Source organism: Sapajus apella, unplaced genomic scaffold, assembly GCF_009761245.1.
Source record: "Sapajus apella isolate SASKATOON/1434 unplaced genomic scaffold, GSC_monkey_1.0 scaffold169, whole genome shotgun sequence".
Taxonomy (NCBI): Eukaryota; Metazoa; Chordata; class Mammalia; order Primates; family Cebidae; genus Sapajus; species Sapajus apella.
In genome coordinates this window covers 1,456,844-1,471,208 of record NW_022437109.1, presented here as the reverse complement: position 1 = coordinate 1,471,208, position 14,365 = coordinate 1,456,844, and the positions used below count along the sequence as shown (strand labels likewise).

At 60.4% G+C, this 14,365-nt stretch overlaps 1 protein-coding gene and 1 pseudogene across 1 annotated transcript; both read left to right on the top strand.

Annotated features, from left to right (window-relative positions):
* The first annotated feature begins 748 nt into the window (after positions 1 to 748).
* Positions 749 to 13,258, top strand: ADAMTSL4 (ADAMTS like 4). The gene is made up of 18 exons (XM_032267534.1): positions 749 to 870; positions 3,636 to 3,739; positions 3,959 to 4,016; positions 4,313 to 4,668; positions 4,838 to 5,534; positions 5,781 to 5,883; positions 6,802 to 6,938; positions 8,640 to 8,844; positions 9,092 to 9,264; positions 9,408 to 9,519; positions 9,604 to 9,789; positions 9,940 to 10,069; positions 10,385 to 10,589; positions 10,911 to 11,087; positions 11,331 to 11,534; positions 11,646 to 11,825; positions 12,116 to 12,260; positions 12,411 to 13,258. The coding sequence occupies exons 2-18, from the start codon at positions 3,720 to 3,722 to the stop codon at positions 12,545 to 12,547; spliced, it is 3,225 nt and encodes a 1,074-aa protein (XP_032123425.1). The 5' UTR covers positions 749 to 870; positions 3,636 to 3,719; the 3' UTR covers positions 12,548 to 13,258.
* Positions 917 to 3,048, top strand: LOC116542537 (annotated as a pseudogene).
* Positions 13,259 to 14,365: the final 1,107 nt, after the last annotated feature.

Sequence of the window (14,365 nt, the reverse complement as noted above, 5' to 3'; positions counted from 1 at the left end):
CTGAGTTTGGAGTGCATTCTTCCAGATGTAAATGGATAGAGACATCTCCAAGCCCATCATATATATTAGATTAGTCCCATTTTGCAGATGAGCAAACGGCACCACGCAGAGGTGGAAGTATTCATCGAAGCCCACAGAGCTGGCAAGTGCTGGGGCTGACTCAGAAGTCAGCACGCTGTCCTTCCGCTAAGTCCCGAGGGTAAAACTTTCCTGAGGGAAAAACCGAAGCTCCCAGAGGTCGCAGCAGTCCGAACCACAGGGTTCACTGCGCAGCACGGGAGAGGCAGGAGTGCCTGAGCTCGCAGGGACGCCGCGTGGAGGAGAGAGCCTGCACCCACGCGGGTCGGGGGCCGCGGACACCCCCGTCCAGGGCGCGGCCCTCCCGGACCCACGGCTCTCCCAGGCCGCCCGGCTCCTGGCGCCCCTGGAGGCTGCCCGGCTGTTCCGCGCCGCGCTCGCACCGCCCACCCGAGCCTCCCGGAGGCCCGGGCTGCTGAAGTCCAGAGTTCCAGCCGGGCGCGAAGACAGCGCCCGGGAGCGACGGCCGCCTCCGACCCCGGCCCGGCCCGGCCCGCCTGGGCTTCTCCCCACCTCAGCCGTCGGGGGGCGCGCGGCGCGCAGCCCGGGGTGGGTGGCCCTGGCGAGCCGGACCGCGGAGCCGACTGTCCACACCCCGGGGCCGCCGAGGGGCGCGGGCCGGGGCGCGTGGCGGGCGGGGCGGGGGCGGGCGAGGGGGCGGAGTCGCGGCCGAGGCGGCGGTGCCCGGAGCGCGGCTCAGGGGCCGCAGTGGCCGCCGCGGAGCGAGGCTGCCGGGAGAGAGAGCGCCCGGGCGCAGAAGGGTTAACAGGCCGCCGGGGGTGCGCAGAGCAGGTAGAGACCTCCCCGGGACCCCGGCCCCGGCCGCCCCTTCCCCGGGTCCCGTTACACCAATGGCCCCGCGCGCCCGCGTCACCCCTTCTCCCTGCGCTGTGCGGTCGCGCCCCTGCCACGACCCCGGCCCCCGCTCCGGTGGCCTCGGACATCTTCCAGCCCCTGGGGTCGAATTCCTGGGGAGGGGGTCTGATCTCGTGGAACTCTGGCCCCATCACAAGTGCGGGGAGTAAGCGAAAATTTCCCCTAAGTCACATAGTAAAGTTGGAAAACAGACCCACGACCTCTACGCACGCCTGGAGCCTCCCGCCCTCCCCCTAGGACGGTGCTCTGGAGGGTGTGCCCTGCGCTGCACTCCTGGAGTTGGAGGAACAGGGTCACCGTGAGGGACGCAGGTGGGTGCCCTTGATGCAGCTCAGCCTGATGGCAGAAGAGGCTGACAGAAAAGAAAGTTCTTGGCGTGGCCTCCTGGACCCAGGAGTGGAGGGCTGTGTGAGGACCGGGGAACTGAGGCGCTCAGACAGAAGCACAGGGTCCAACCCTTCTCCAGAAGTGCCCCATGTCACAGAGGGGAACCCTCGGGGTAAAGGGGTGAGCCCTCAACAGGTCTTGTTCCTTGGTCTTCACTGGGTAGTGTGGGGAGGTGTGGCCAGACGGAGCCAGCGTTTGTCCAGACCAGGATCTAGCCTGGCACCAGAGCGACCACCTCTGACCTCTCCTGTCCTTGTCCTGGGCCAGGAGTGACAACAGATGAGGGACATGGAAAGGGGTCAGAAGCACAAATGTGTGTCTGTTTCTGCAGAGGAGGGGGCATGGGCCCCTGCTGCGTGCGCAGGGGAGGGTGGAGTGGGACTTTTCCAGAGAGGGAGCCAGGCCTGGCCCCGGCCCCGGGAGCTCACGTCACCCCCACCCCTCACTTCTCCAGGGAACTGCCAAAGCCAAACCCAGCTCGGGACGGGATTATGTGTACTGGGTAGACCCGTGGAGAGGGGCGGCGAGAAGGAATCTGGGTGGCAGAGAGAAGCAGAGGCAGAGAGGGCATGGAGAGGGGTTGGCATCAGAGAAGGGGCAGGCAGTGAAATCACCCCATTTCTTCTTCCCTCAGCTGGAGTAACAGGCAGAGGCTGAAGACTTGGGTGGAACATGGGCCCTTCTCTGGAGACCCTGGCCTCCCCCATTCAGTCAGGGTGGAGACGCTGACCTCAGTGGCCAGCCCAGCCAGGGGAAGGAGTGGTCATCAGCAACCCCCTTCCCAACCCCAAGCCATTAGGCGGCACTGGCTCAGCCACTCTGACCCCTCCCTCAAATGCCAAGCCCTGGGTCTCAGGGAGGGCACTGGGGCTAAGCGAATGCTCCCAGGCACATTCCTACCCTTCTCTTGGTCATTTTCCACCCCAGAGCTGGCCCACCTCAGCAACGTGAGGGCTCCCTGGATTCCTCTCCCGGGTGCCTTTCAGATCCAACAGAAACAGGTTTTTTTTTTTCCTGGAAAGCAGAACTAAGAGTGGGATGAGGAGCGGGGTGGGAAGGACTCAAAGTGAGAAGGGGGCAAGGAGAGTCAGGCTTTGTGGCTGGGGAGGGTTCCAAGTCTCACTTCTCCAGTGTTCAAAGCTGGACTTCAGAAGGACTTCCCGGCTCTTCGGAGCGTGAGGCCTGTGGCGCAAGGCTGCTCCTGTCCCTCCTGGTTCCCCAGCCTGTGGAGCTGCACAGGAAGCAAGCCCTCACTGAACCAACGCCGGATGCTGGCACCCGGGGGGTGTCCCATCGCCGGCTTCTTCTCTAGAGATTAAACCATCAGTCCACTTAACTTATCTCTTGGCCAAAAAGCATCTGAGCTGTGCTTTCCGTAAGGAGCTTATCTAAGGAGGGAAGAGAAAGCAGGAGACAAGCAGGACACAGAGGTGGCTGGGGCAGGTCCTGATTCTGGAAGAACTAAGGAAGGGGCTTCTGGTGGTTCCTTAGAGAGGGTCTGCACATCCTCAGTGGGGCCTTCCTCCTCTGCTTTCTAGGTATCTCTGGGAGGGCAGGAGTGGGAACCAATGACAACCATTTTAGAAGGAGCCCTCTAGCGAGGCGCGGTAACTCACACCTGTCATCCAGCACTTTGCGCTTGAGGCCAGGAGTTCAAGACCAGCTTGTGCAATTTAGCTGATTCTGTCTCCACCAAAAAATACAAAAATTAGCTGGACATTGGTGGAGCACGCCTGCAGTCCCATCTACTCAGGACTGAGAAGGAAGGAGAGCCTGTGAGTTTGAGGCTGCAATGAGCTTTGATGGCACCACTGCACTCCGGCCTGGGTGACGGAGTGAGATCTCCATCCCAAAAAAAAAAAAAAAAAAAAAAAAAAAACTTTTTTTTTTTTTTTCCCCCTCAAAATGGGGTTTCACCATGATGGCCAGGCTGGTCTTGAACTCCTGACCTCAGGTGATCCACCCACCTCGGCCTCCCAGAGTGGTAGGATTACGGGCGTGAGCCACCACGCCCAGCCAAAAATGCCTTTTGTGTGTGCCTGAGCCAGCCTAGAAACAGTCCCTAGGTAGGACTTGGGGAGGAGCTAAGAACCCCCTACAGGGCCCAGGGGTGGGGACTGGGCCTTAATTGGAAGGCTGAGGTCAGCTCCCAACCATGTAGCCTCTACAGATGGAAAAGGCAGCCATCCTCCCTGTTCCCATGCTGAGGCTCATAAAGGGATGGGCAAGTCTCAGCCCCTCCTCCATCCTCTCTGGACACTGGAGAGGTAACCGCCAGGCTTCTGTCCCTGCAGAGAGCACCCTCCACGCCCAGATGCCTGTGTAGTGTTTGTGACCACTCTGCTCCTCCCTGCCCTGGGGCAGCAGAGGGAGGAGCGATGGAGAACTGGGCAGGCAGGTGAGAGAAGGGGGTGCAGGGGGAGCTGGGACGGCTCTCCCTGTCCCTGGAAGTGAGGGAAAGGGGACCACTGGGAGGGGCAGGGGAAGTGATGAGTAACTTCTGCTTTCTGAGAAGTTGGTAGTCAGGATGTGGGGAGCCTGCCGGGGGCGGGGGGCGGTGTCGCAACACCCCCTCTGGCTCCAGTCTGCCGCCCTTCCCCTGGTCTTTGGTTTGCAGGCCCCGGCTGTGTCTGCTGCTGCTTCTATCCCTGCCTCAGCTCTGCCTGGATCAGGAGGTGAGCTCTGGACAAGTGAGCAGCTGCAGCCTGCCTGCCGCCCTTTCATCTCCCCCTGGGCTCCCACCACACCTCCCAGGCCACGCCTCCATTGCCCATAGCCCACCTGCCTCCCCTGCCAACTCCCCACTTCCTTGCCTCACGACATCAAGAGGCTGAATTCTCATCCTCTGCTCCTGAATGTGACCTTGGACTGGTAGCGACTCCATGAGCCTCAGCCTTGCTCTAGTTGGAGGACAGATCTGGACAGTTCCCTCTAATCCTTCCCATTCTGTCTGACCTTTTTCTCTGCATAGATGTTGTCCGGACACTTGCTTCAGACACCCACAGAGGAGGGCCAGGGCCCCGAAGGTGTCTGGGGACCTTGGGTCCAGTGGGCATCTTGCTCCCAGCCCTGCGGGGTGGGGGTGCAGCGCCGGACCAGGACCTGTCAGCTGCCTACAGCACAGCTCCGCCCAAGCCTGCCCCTCCCTCCCCGGCCCCCAAGACATCCAGAAGCCCTCCTCCCCCGGGGCCAGGGTCCCAGACCCCAGGCTTCTCCAGAAACCCTCCCCTTGTACAGGCCACAGTCTCGGGGAAGGGGTGGCCCAATTCGAGGTCCCGCTTCCCACCTAGGGAGAGAAGAGACCCAGGAGCTTGGAGGGGCCAGGAGGTGAGGCGTGGGTGGAAGAGGTGGGCCTTGGGCAAGGTGGGTGTGTGATATGAAGGAAAGGGGTGCACAGGTTGCTTCCGAGGGCTTGTCTTTGGTGCCAGGAAGTGAAGTGGGGACAAGGGTCAGAAGTGGTCAGAGCTGTGCCCCCACATCTGAAACACCTTCTCAGGTCCCGGCTTCGAGACCCCATCAAGCCAGGAATGTTCGGTTATGGGAGAGTGCCCTTTGCATTGCCACTGCACCGGAACCGCAGGCATCCCCGGAGGCCACCCAGATCTGAGCTGAACCTGGTCTCTTCCAGAGGGGAAGAGCCCCTTCCATCCCCGACTCCAAGAGCAGCATCATTCTTCACAAACGGCAACCCCCAGACTGAGCTCCCTCTCCCAGGACTGTCTGCCCACACCCCATCCCCCCCAGCAGAACCTCTAAGCCCTGAAACTGCTGAGACAGAGGAGCCCCCCGGAACCAGGCCCGCCCTGCCACGGCACCACCCCAGAGCCCAGGCCTCTGGCACAGAGCCACCCTCACCCACCCGCTCCTTAGGAGACAGTAGCTTCTTCCATGCATCCCTTCAGCCCCAAAGGCCAAGTTCCCAGGGTTGGGCCAGTCCCCAGGTAGCAGGGAGACGCCCTGATCCTTTCCCTTCAGTCCCTCGGGGCCGAGGCCAGCAGGGCCAAGGGCCTTGGAGAACAGCGGGGACTCCTCACGGGCCTCACCTGGAGCCTGACCCTCGGCACTGGGACGGCTGGCTGCCCCTGCTGACCAATGGCCCCCACGCCAGCTCCCTCTGGAGCCTCTTTGCTCCCAGTAGCACTATTCCAAGATGTTCTGGTGAGAGTGAGCAGCTGAGAGCCTGCAGCCAAGCGGTGAGCCTCCCTGGACCTCCTCTTCCCCACCTCAGCCTCCAGTGTGGGCCTCCCCACCCTGAAGCTGGATCCTCAGCTTGCCTGCTGGGCGCCTGAGGGAGAAGGGCCTTGGCGTCTGACCACATCAGGGCAGGGGCCTTGGAGCTCTTCCACTGGCCTGAGCCTCCTGCCTGCTCCCCAGGGTCAGCCCTGACCCTACTCCCATTTTGCTCCCCAGCTCTGACTCCTTTGTACCCCCCACCGCAGCCCTGCCCCCCCGAGCAGCCAGACCCCCGGGCCCTGCAGTGCGCGGCCTTTGACTCCCAGGAATTCATGGGCCAGCTGTACCAGTGGGAGCCCTTCACTGAAGGTGAGGTTTCCTGCCCACCCTGGGCAGTGGTGGCTTGGGATTAGGGATGAGGGGAGAGGAGACCCCTGCTTACTTCCAGGCCCTCTGCTTCCCCTGCGGGCCGTGCCTTCTTTCTTCTCACTGGGGCTGGGTCAGGAGACAGCACAGGTGGCGAGTGGTCTGCAGAGGGTTTGGGCTGGGAGGAAGAGGTGTGGGAGGCATACTTTGTCTGACTCCATCACCGGAAGTTGGGTGGCTGTGACACAGGGGGGCTGTGGTGGGAGAGATCCCGCCAGCCGAGATAGCCGGGTGGGGGTGCGCTGCGCATCCTGGGCGCTATCTTATCACTTGCTCCTGGGTTACCATCCATCATCCATTTCATCTGTGGCCTGTGTTCTTTTTTTTGACTGTGTCTCCCTCTCTTGCCCAGGCTGGGGTGCAGTGGTGCAATCTTGGCTCACTGCAACCACAGCCTCCCAGGTTCAAGGGATTCTTCTGCCTCAGCCTCCTGAGTAGCTGGGCCTACAGGTGTGTGCCACCACGCCCAGCTAATCTTTGTATTTTTTTTTTTGGTAGAGACAGGTTTCACCATATTACCCAGGCTGGTCTTGAACTCCTGACATTGTGACCCACTCAGCTCAGCCTCCCAAAGTGCTGTGATGACAGGTGTGAGCCACAGCACCTGGCAGGCCTGTGTTAATTTGGCACCAAAAGTGCTCATGAGCTCTGAACACACAGAATCATGGGCGTCAGGGATGCTTCTCTCAGTTCAGAGCCCCCTTGATGGCCTCGACTGACCTGACCACCTTCTCAGCTTGTGCGGTTGTCACATTCCCTCCATCCACAGTGACCTGGCAACCTCAGGGCGCCTCCCGGAGCCTCTCTCAGCTAACCTCCCACCAGGGAGCCCACTAACCACCCTTCTACCCTGTCCCTTAGTCCAGGGCTCCCAGCGCTGTGAACTGAACTGCCGGCCCCGTGGCTTCCGCTTCTATGTCCGTCACACCGAAAAGGTCCAGGATGGGACCCTGTGTCAGCCTGGGGCCCCTGACATCTGTGTGGCCGGACGCTGTCTGGTGAGGGAAGACAGAGTGTGTGTGCATGCACACAGACACACACATGCATAGGTGCACACACAGAGATACACATGCATATGCACAGACATGCACACATAAGCACACAGATACACCCACATATGCACACACACATGCACACACAGATACACATGCATATACACAGACATGCACACATGCACACGCAGATACACATGCATATACATAGACGCACATGCACATAGACACAGATACACGCATATTTGCAGACATGCACACACATGCACAGATACACATGCATATGCACAGACATGCACACACATGCAGACACATACATGCACATGTGCGCAGACATGCACACACATGCATATGCACACACAGATACACATGCATATAAAGACATGCACACATGCATATGCATACAGACGCAGATACACCCACATATGCGCGCACATATGCAGACATGCACACACACATATGCATACACATACACATGCATATACAGACATGCACACAGGCACATGCACACACAGATACACCCAGATATGCACAGACATGACACACACGCATATGCACACAGATACACATGCATATGAACAGATGCACACACACGCACACAGATACACCCACATATGCACACAGACATGCACACACACATATGCACACACACAGATACACATGCATATGCAGACATGCACACACGGACATGCACACAGACACAGATACACCCACATATGCACACAGACATGCACACATACGCATATGCACACACACAGATACACATGCATATGCAGACATGCACACATGCACATGCATGCAGACAGATGCACCCACATATGCACACAGACATGCACACACGCATATGCACACACATATACACATGCATATGCAGACATGCACACACGCACATGCACACACAGATACACGCACATATGCAGACATGCACACATATACACCCACATATGCACAGACATGCACACATATGCATATGACAGACATGCACACATGCACATGCAGACAGATACACATATGCACATGGACATGCACACATGCATATGCACACACATGCACAGACACGGATACACATGCACACAGAAGTGCACACACACACACTGATACACATGCATATGCACAGACATGCACACATGCATATGCACAGACACACACATATGCACATACACGGAGATACTCATGCATATGCACAGACATGCACACACACATATGCACACACAGATACACATATGCACACACAGATACACATATGCACACAGATGTGCACACGCAGATACATACTTAGGCCCACACACAAACATATATGCATACACACATGCACACACACATATGTACACACAGCTACAAATGCATATGCACACAGACACACACATATGTAGACACATGCAGATGCACACACAAATGCACACACCCCCATATGCATCCGCATGTACACACACATATTTTCACAGTCTCATTCATCAATCCAGCAACAGAACACCAGACTGAGATCACTAAGGGAGAATTCTCACCTGCCAAGCTGGGCTGAACAGAGCCAGAAGGATCTGATCAGGCACCTGTCCACGTCCCTGGGTCTGGCTGGGGACAGTGGGGCTGTTTTTGTGCTCTCACTGTGGCACAAAGAGCAGGGTAGTGAGCTCTCCCAAGGGGCCCAGGGTGGGCTGAGGTGGTGTCTGGCTTTCTGTGGCCGCTGCCTCACCTCACTCTCTCCAGAGCCCCGGCTGTGATGGAATCCTTGGCTCTGGCAGGCGTCCTGATGGCTGTGGAGTCTGTGGGGGTGATGATTCTACCTGTCGCCTTGTTTCGGGGAACCTCACTGACCGAGGGGGCCCCCTGGGCTATCAGAAGATACTGTGGATTCCAGCAGGAGCCTCACGGCTCCAGATTGCCCAGCTCCGGCCCAGTTCCAACTACTTGGGTGAGCACCCAGCTGCCTCCCCTCCACTCCCGTCTCTGTTCTGCCCTCTGTACCCCCACTCAGCACAGCGAGCAAGCCAAATGGAGAAGTCCAGGGCCCTGCCCCTTCCTCATGGAAGGAGCGAGGAAGCTAAGAGGGCTCGGGGAGACCTTAGGTTCTGTTGGGAGCTTCTATAGGCTCAGGCTGCAGGGGGAGAGGAAGGTATTACCACCCAGGAATTTCCTAATCTCTCACCTCTGACCCACAGCACTTCGTGGCCCGGGGGGCCAGTCCATCATCAATGGGAACTGGGCCGTGGATCCCCCTGGGTCCTACAGGGCCGGGGGGACTGTCTTTCAATATAACCGTCCTCCACGGGAGGAGGGCAAAGGGGAGAGTCTGTCGGCTGAAGGCCCCACCACCCAGCCTGTGGATGTCTATGTGAGCCTGGGGCCGGGGACAGCTGGATGCTGGGGAGGGAGGCCATTCCCTCTAAGGGCAGAGCTGTGGGTGTCAAGATGGGAGAGAGAGCTGCTGGCACCCCCCTCTGGCCATCCCCAAACATTCATCTGTTCTCTTCTCAGATGATCTTTCAGGAGGAAAACCCAGGCGTTTTTTATCAGTATGTCATCTCTTCACCTCCTCCAGTCCTTGAAAATCCCACCCCAGAGCCCCCTGTGCCCCAGCTTCAGCCTGGTAAGACTGACCCCTGCACCTGGAAGGAGGAGGCAGAGGGTCCGGGGAGGTGGGGTGGCATCTGATTCTCCTGCTCCCCTGCAGAGATTCTGAGGGTGGAGCCCCCACTAGCTCCAGTGCCCCGCCCAGCCCGTACCCCAGGAACCCTTCAGCGTCAGGTGCGGATACCCCAGATGCCCGCCCCGCCCCATCCCAGGACACCCCTGGGGGCTCCAGCTGCATACTGGAAACGAGTGGGATACTCCGCGTGCTCAGCGTCCTGCGGGAAAGGTGAGACCTCGAAGTGCTTTTCCCGAACCTCAGCCAAACCCCCACCTGACACTCCTGATCCCACATCCTGGATTGTGGGGCCATGCCCACCCCTGCGTCTGGGACGCCACTAAGTCTCCTGCCACCCCGGCTGCCTTCTCACACACGCAGGTGTCTGGCGCCCCATCTTCCTCTGCATCTCCCGTGAGTCGGGAGAGGAACTGGATGAACGCAGCTGCACCATGGGTGCCAGGCCCCCAGCCTCCCCTGAACCTTGCCACGGCCCCCCGTGCCCCTCATAGTGAGTATGGCCCACGGGGAGGGTTAGGGTACTGGAAACACAGCGGTTGTCCCTGCAATCTTACCTGAACTCTGCACTCAATGTGACATCTCCTGGCTGCAGAGAGACAACATTAGATTAGAAAGGCAGACGTTCCGTAGGCAGCAAGAAAGCCACAGCAGCCTGAGCCCCCACAGGAACCCAGACTCCAAACGCCAAACGTGCCCACTCTCTTCCGAGGCCCCACACGTCTGGCATGTGTTCGTCTCCCCTGCCAGGGCAGCCCCACGCGTCTCATCTGTCTTCTCCTCTTCCCTGCCCTGCCGGTGCCCGCAGCTGGGAGGCTGGCGAGTGGACATCCTGCAGCCGCTCCTGTGGCCCTGGCACCCAGCACCGCCAGCTCCAGTGCCGGCAGGAGTTTGGGGGGGGTGGCTCCTCGGTGCCCCCAGAGCGCTGTGGACATCTTCCCCGGCCCAACATCACCCAGTCTTGCCAGCTGCGCCTCTGTGGCCATTGGGAAGTTGGCTCTCCCTGGAGCCAGGTCAGTGTGCCGGGCAGGAAGGGGCTGGGAGGGGAATGGGTACCGGGGAGCATAGCAGAGGCTTTCCGACTACTTATTCATCAGCGGAAGCTATTTACAAACAGGGCTTCCTATGGAACCCCGAGATAGAAGTCAGATAAGGGACTGAACCAGGGATTGGGGGCCCAGGGCCCCGGGGCTCAGACTCCTCCTCAGCCCACGAAGCCATGGGACTGCTGGGCTGGGGATGGAAGCCAGAGCCGGGTTCTGAAGCCCTAGAGCTGGAGGCTGGATGAGAAGCCCTGAGAAGCCCAGCTCCCCGGATTCCCCTCGCCCCCTCAGTGCTCCGTGCGCTGCGGCCGGGGCCAGAGAAGCCGGCAGGTTCGCTGTGTGGGGAACACCGGTGATGAAGTGAGCAAGCAGGAGTGTGCGTCAGGCCCCCCACAGCCCCCCAGCAGAGAGGCCTGTGACATGGGGCCCTGTACCACGGCCTGGTTCCACAGCGACTGGAGCTCCAAGGTGAGCCCCTAACCCCCTAGCCATGTCTTGCGTCCTGGGTGACCACGCCCAGGACACCCTCAGCCTTTCCAGCACAGCTCCAACTTACACGAGGGGCCTGGCTAGGACTCCCCGACAGGCCCGGTACCCAGGGACGTTCCCTACTACCCAGATTCAGACCCAGGATGTGTCCCCCCCGGCCCCCGTCCTGTCCCCTGTGCCAGTCACAGCAGGACCCTCACACAGACCTCTCCTGCTCCGCAGTGCTCAGCCGAGTGTGGGACGGGAATCCAGAGGCGCTCTGTGGTCTGCCTCGGGAACGGGGCAGCCCACGGGGTGGGCCAGGGTGAAGCAGGAGCAGGAACTGAGCAGAGCTGTCCACCAGGAAGCCGCCCCCCTGACATGCGCGCCTGCAGCCTGGGGCCCTGTGAGAGGACGTGGCGCTGGTACACAGGGCCCTGGGGTGAGGTGAGCTGAGCGTCTGCTGAGGGCAGGAAGGGGGTGCCAGTCCTGAGGGGATTCCCCGTGGGCACTTGGGGTGCCTGTCCTCCCCTCATTACCCTGCCCTCCCCCACCCAGTGCTCCTCGGAATGTGGCTCCGGCACACAGCGGAGAGACATCATCTGTGTGTCCAAACTGGGGACGGAGTTCAACGTGACTTCTCTGAACAACTGTTCCCACCTGCCCAGGCCCCCTTCCCTGCAGCCCTGTCAAGGGCAGGCCTGCCAGGACCGATGGTTTTCCACACCCTGGAGCCCGGTGAGTGCTGGGCTGCCCTGCCCTGCCCTGCTCAGCCTGGGCCCCCAGCGGAAGGGTGCTCCGTTCGCTGTACCCCTACAGGTCTCTCTGTGTCCCATGATAAGAGCCAAGCTTTACCATTGTCCCATTTCTTGTCGACTTGGAGGACAAATGGGCCCTCTCCATCTGGGATTTCACAATGTCCTATAAGGGTCCCAACCACCAGCTTTTGGGGAGGGAAGTGCCAGCCGGGGTTTAAGGAGCATCCCGGGCCTGGCAAAAGTCTGATAGGACAGCCGGGGTCGCCCCAGTGTTCTCGCTCCTGCCAGGGGGGACTGCAGACGCGGGAGGTCCAGTGCCTGAGCGCCAACCAGACCCTCAGCACCCGATGTCCTCCTCACCAGAGGCCCTCCAGGAAGCGCTCCTGTAACAGCCAACCCTGCAGCCAGCGCCCTGGTAAAGAGACCCCTCTCCCCAACCCCCAATAGAGTGGATTAGCTGAAGTACGGGAGGAGATGAGACAGGACCACTGGGAATGGGCAGCACACCTCCAGACGGGTGGGTCCTGGTGACAGGCTTGTTCCCACTGGCCTCCTCTGTCCCCAGATGATCAATGCAAGGACAGCTCTCCACAATGCCCCCTGGTGGTCCAGGCCCGGCTCTGCGTCTACCCCTACTACACAGCCACCTGTTGCCGCTCTTGCGCACATGTCCAGGAGCGGTCTCCCCAAGAGCCCTCCTGAAAGGGGTCCGGGGCACCCTCATGGTTTTCTATGCCACCATCGGTCACCCATTGATTGGCCCACTCTGAACCCCCTGGCTCTCCAGCCTGTCCCAGTCTCAGCAGGAATGTCCTCCAGGTGATGGGGGTGGCGAGGTGACAGCGGCTTTCAGGGCTGTGGTCGGGCCTGTGTGGTGGTGTGATGGGTGTGCACAAACGCCCCAGGTGTGCATCTGGGACTGCGTGGATGTGTGTGTGCTCAAACGTGTATCATTTTTCAAAAAGAAGTTACACAGACTGAGGAGGACAAGGCCTGTTTCCCTGAGACTCCTAGGCAGAGAGGAAAGCAAGTTTGCAGTTCCTCGCTAATCCGGGCTGCTTAGAGGGTGGTCTCCCACCAACTCCAGTTTTGTGCTGGAAGCCTCACTGCTCATGTTCAGGCTTCATCTTCTAAACCGCCCTGAGTCTCTGACCCCTTCTCGTTTGCCTAGTATCCCTGCCCCTGCCTGCCTGCTTAGCTAGGGCTGGGGTCAGCCACTGCCAATCCTGCCTTACCTGGGAAGGCAGGAGCAGAGAGACTGCCTCTCCAGAGCAAGGCCCAGCTGGGCAGAGGCTGGAAAAGAGAAATGTGAGCATGAGACCCCAGGCCCAAGCCCCACGCCCTGCCTCCTGAAATGGTTCCCACCCAGAACTAATTTATTTTTTATTAAAGATGGTTATGACAAATGAGAAACGGGCTCTTCCTTGTCGGGCTGCGGGCCCCTCAGCAGTATGAAGGCAGAAGGTAGGGGGCAGGGGAACTGCATCAGAGCCCAGGAGGAGAGTTTGGACCAGAGGAACCCCGCCAGCCCCAGGCCCTGCAGGCTGGTCATGGGCCACTAGAGGTCACCAGTGCGCCCAGCCGAGGTGTGTGGGGCGCCGGGCCTCCGGGCCGCGCGGCGCCGTGCGCTTTTTGGTGGGCCGAATCTCTCCGGGAAGTCTCGCCTTTCCACCAGGGCCTGAGCGGAGGGCAGCTGGCTTGCCGAAGCTCTTTTTTCCCCTTCCCCTGGCCCTGCCTCTGTCCCCCTTTCTGCCTTCCGCATCGCCCTACGCTCTGGGGCTTCTCCTTCCTGCCCCGAACCCTCCCCTGGAGGAGGAGGAGCCCGGCCGGGGAGCGGGGAGCAGCGGGCAGCACGGGGTGTCCTGCCAAAGCCACATTCCTCAGAGATGGCTCAGCCGGGCCGCCTCCCAACCCCCCCTTCTCTCAAGGTAGAGAACTTGCTAGAGGCGGCCGGAGGGGGGCAGGCCTTTGCCATCACGCCGGCTCCCTGACCCCGGCCCTTCGGAGCTGAGGCCGCGTCTCCTGGAAGCCGGGCTGCCGGGAGGGGCGGTGCCGCAGGAGCAGCCCCGCCGGGCACGGCCGGCAACGCGGGGCCTCGGAGGCGGGGAACTCGCTGGCTGCTGCCCTCCGAGCACACCTGAACCCCGCGGCGGGCGACGGAGTTGCTCGAGGCGGCGACATCTCCCCGCTGCTTAGGGGCTCGGGCTTGCTCTGGGTTGCAAGTGGCTGAGAAGGGAGAATTTGGACATTTAGGAGGAGAGCGAGTGGGGAAGGAGGCAAAAGGGAATGGAGGAGGAGGAGGATGACATTGACGTCAGCCCAGGGCAGGGAGCGAGGAAAGGGGGCTGCAAGGAACGCCCAGTCCCAGAGTCTCCACCGGGCCTAAAGAGGCGTCAGCAGGGAATCACGGAGGCGGGGGGCCAGGGAAACGGGACCCGAGCCCGCCCAGTAGGTATAGAAGGCCGAAGGCGCAGTCCCCAGACCCAGGGAGGGGCAGGGTGGAGGCTGCGGCCCTCCCAG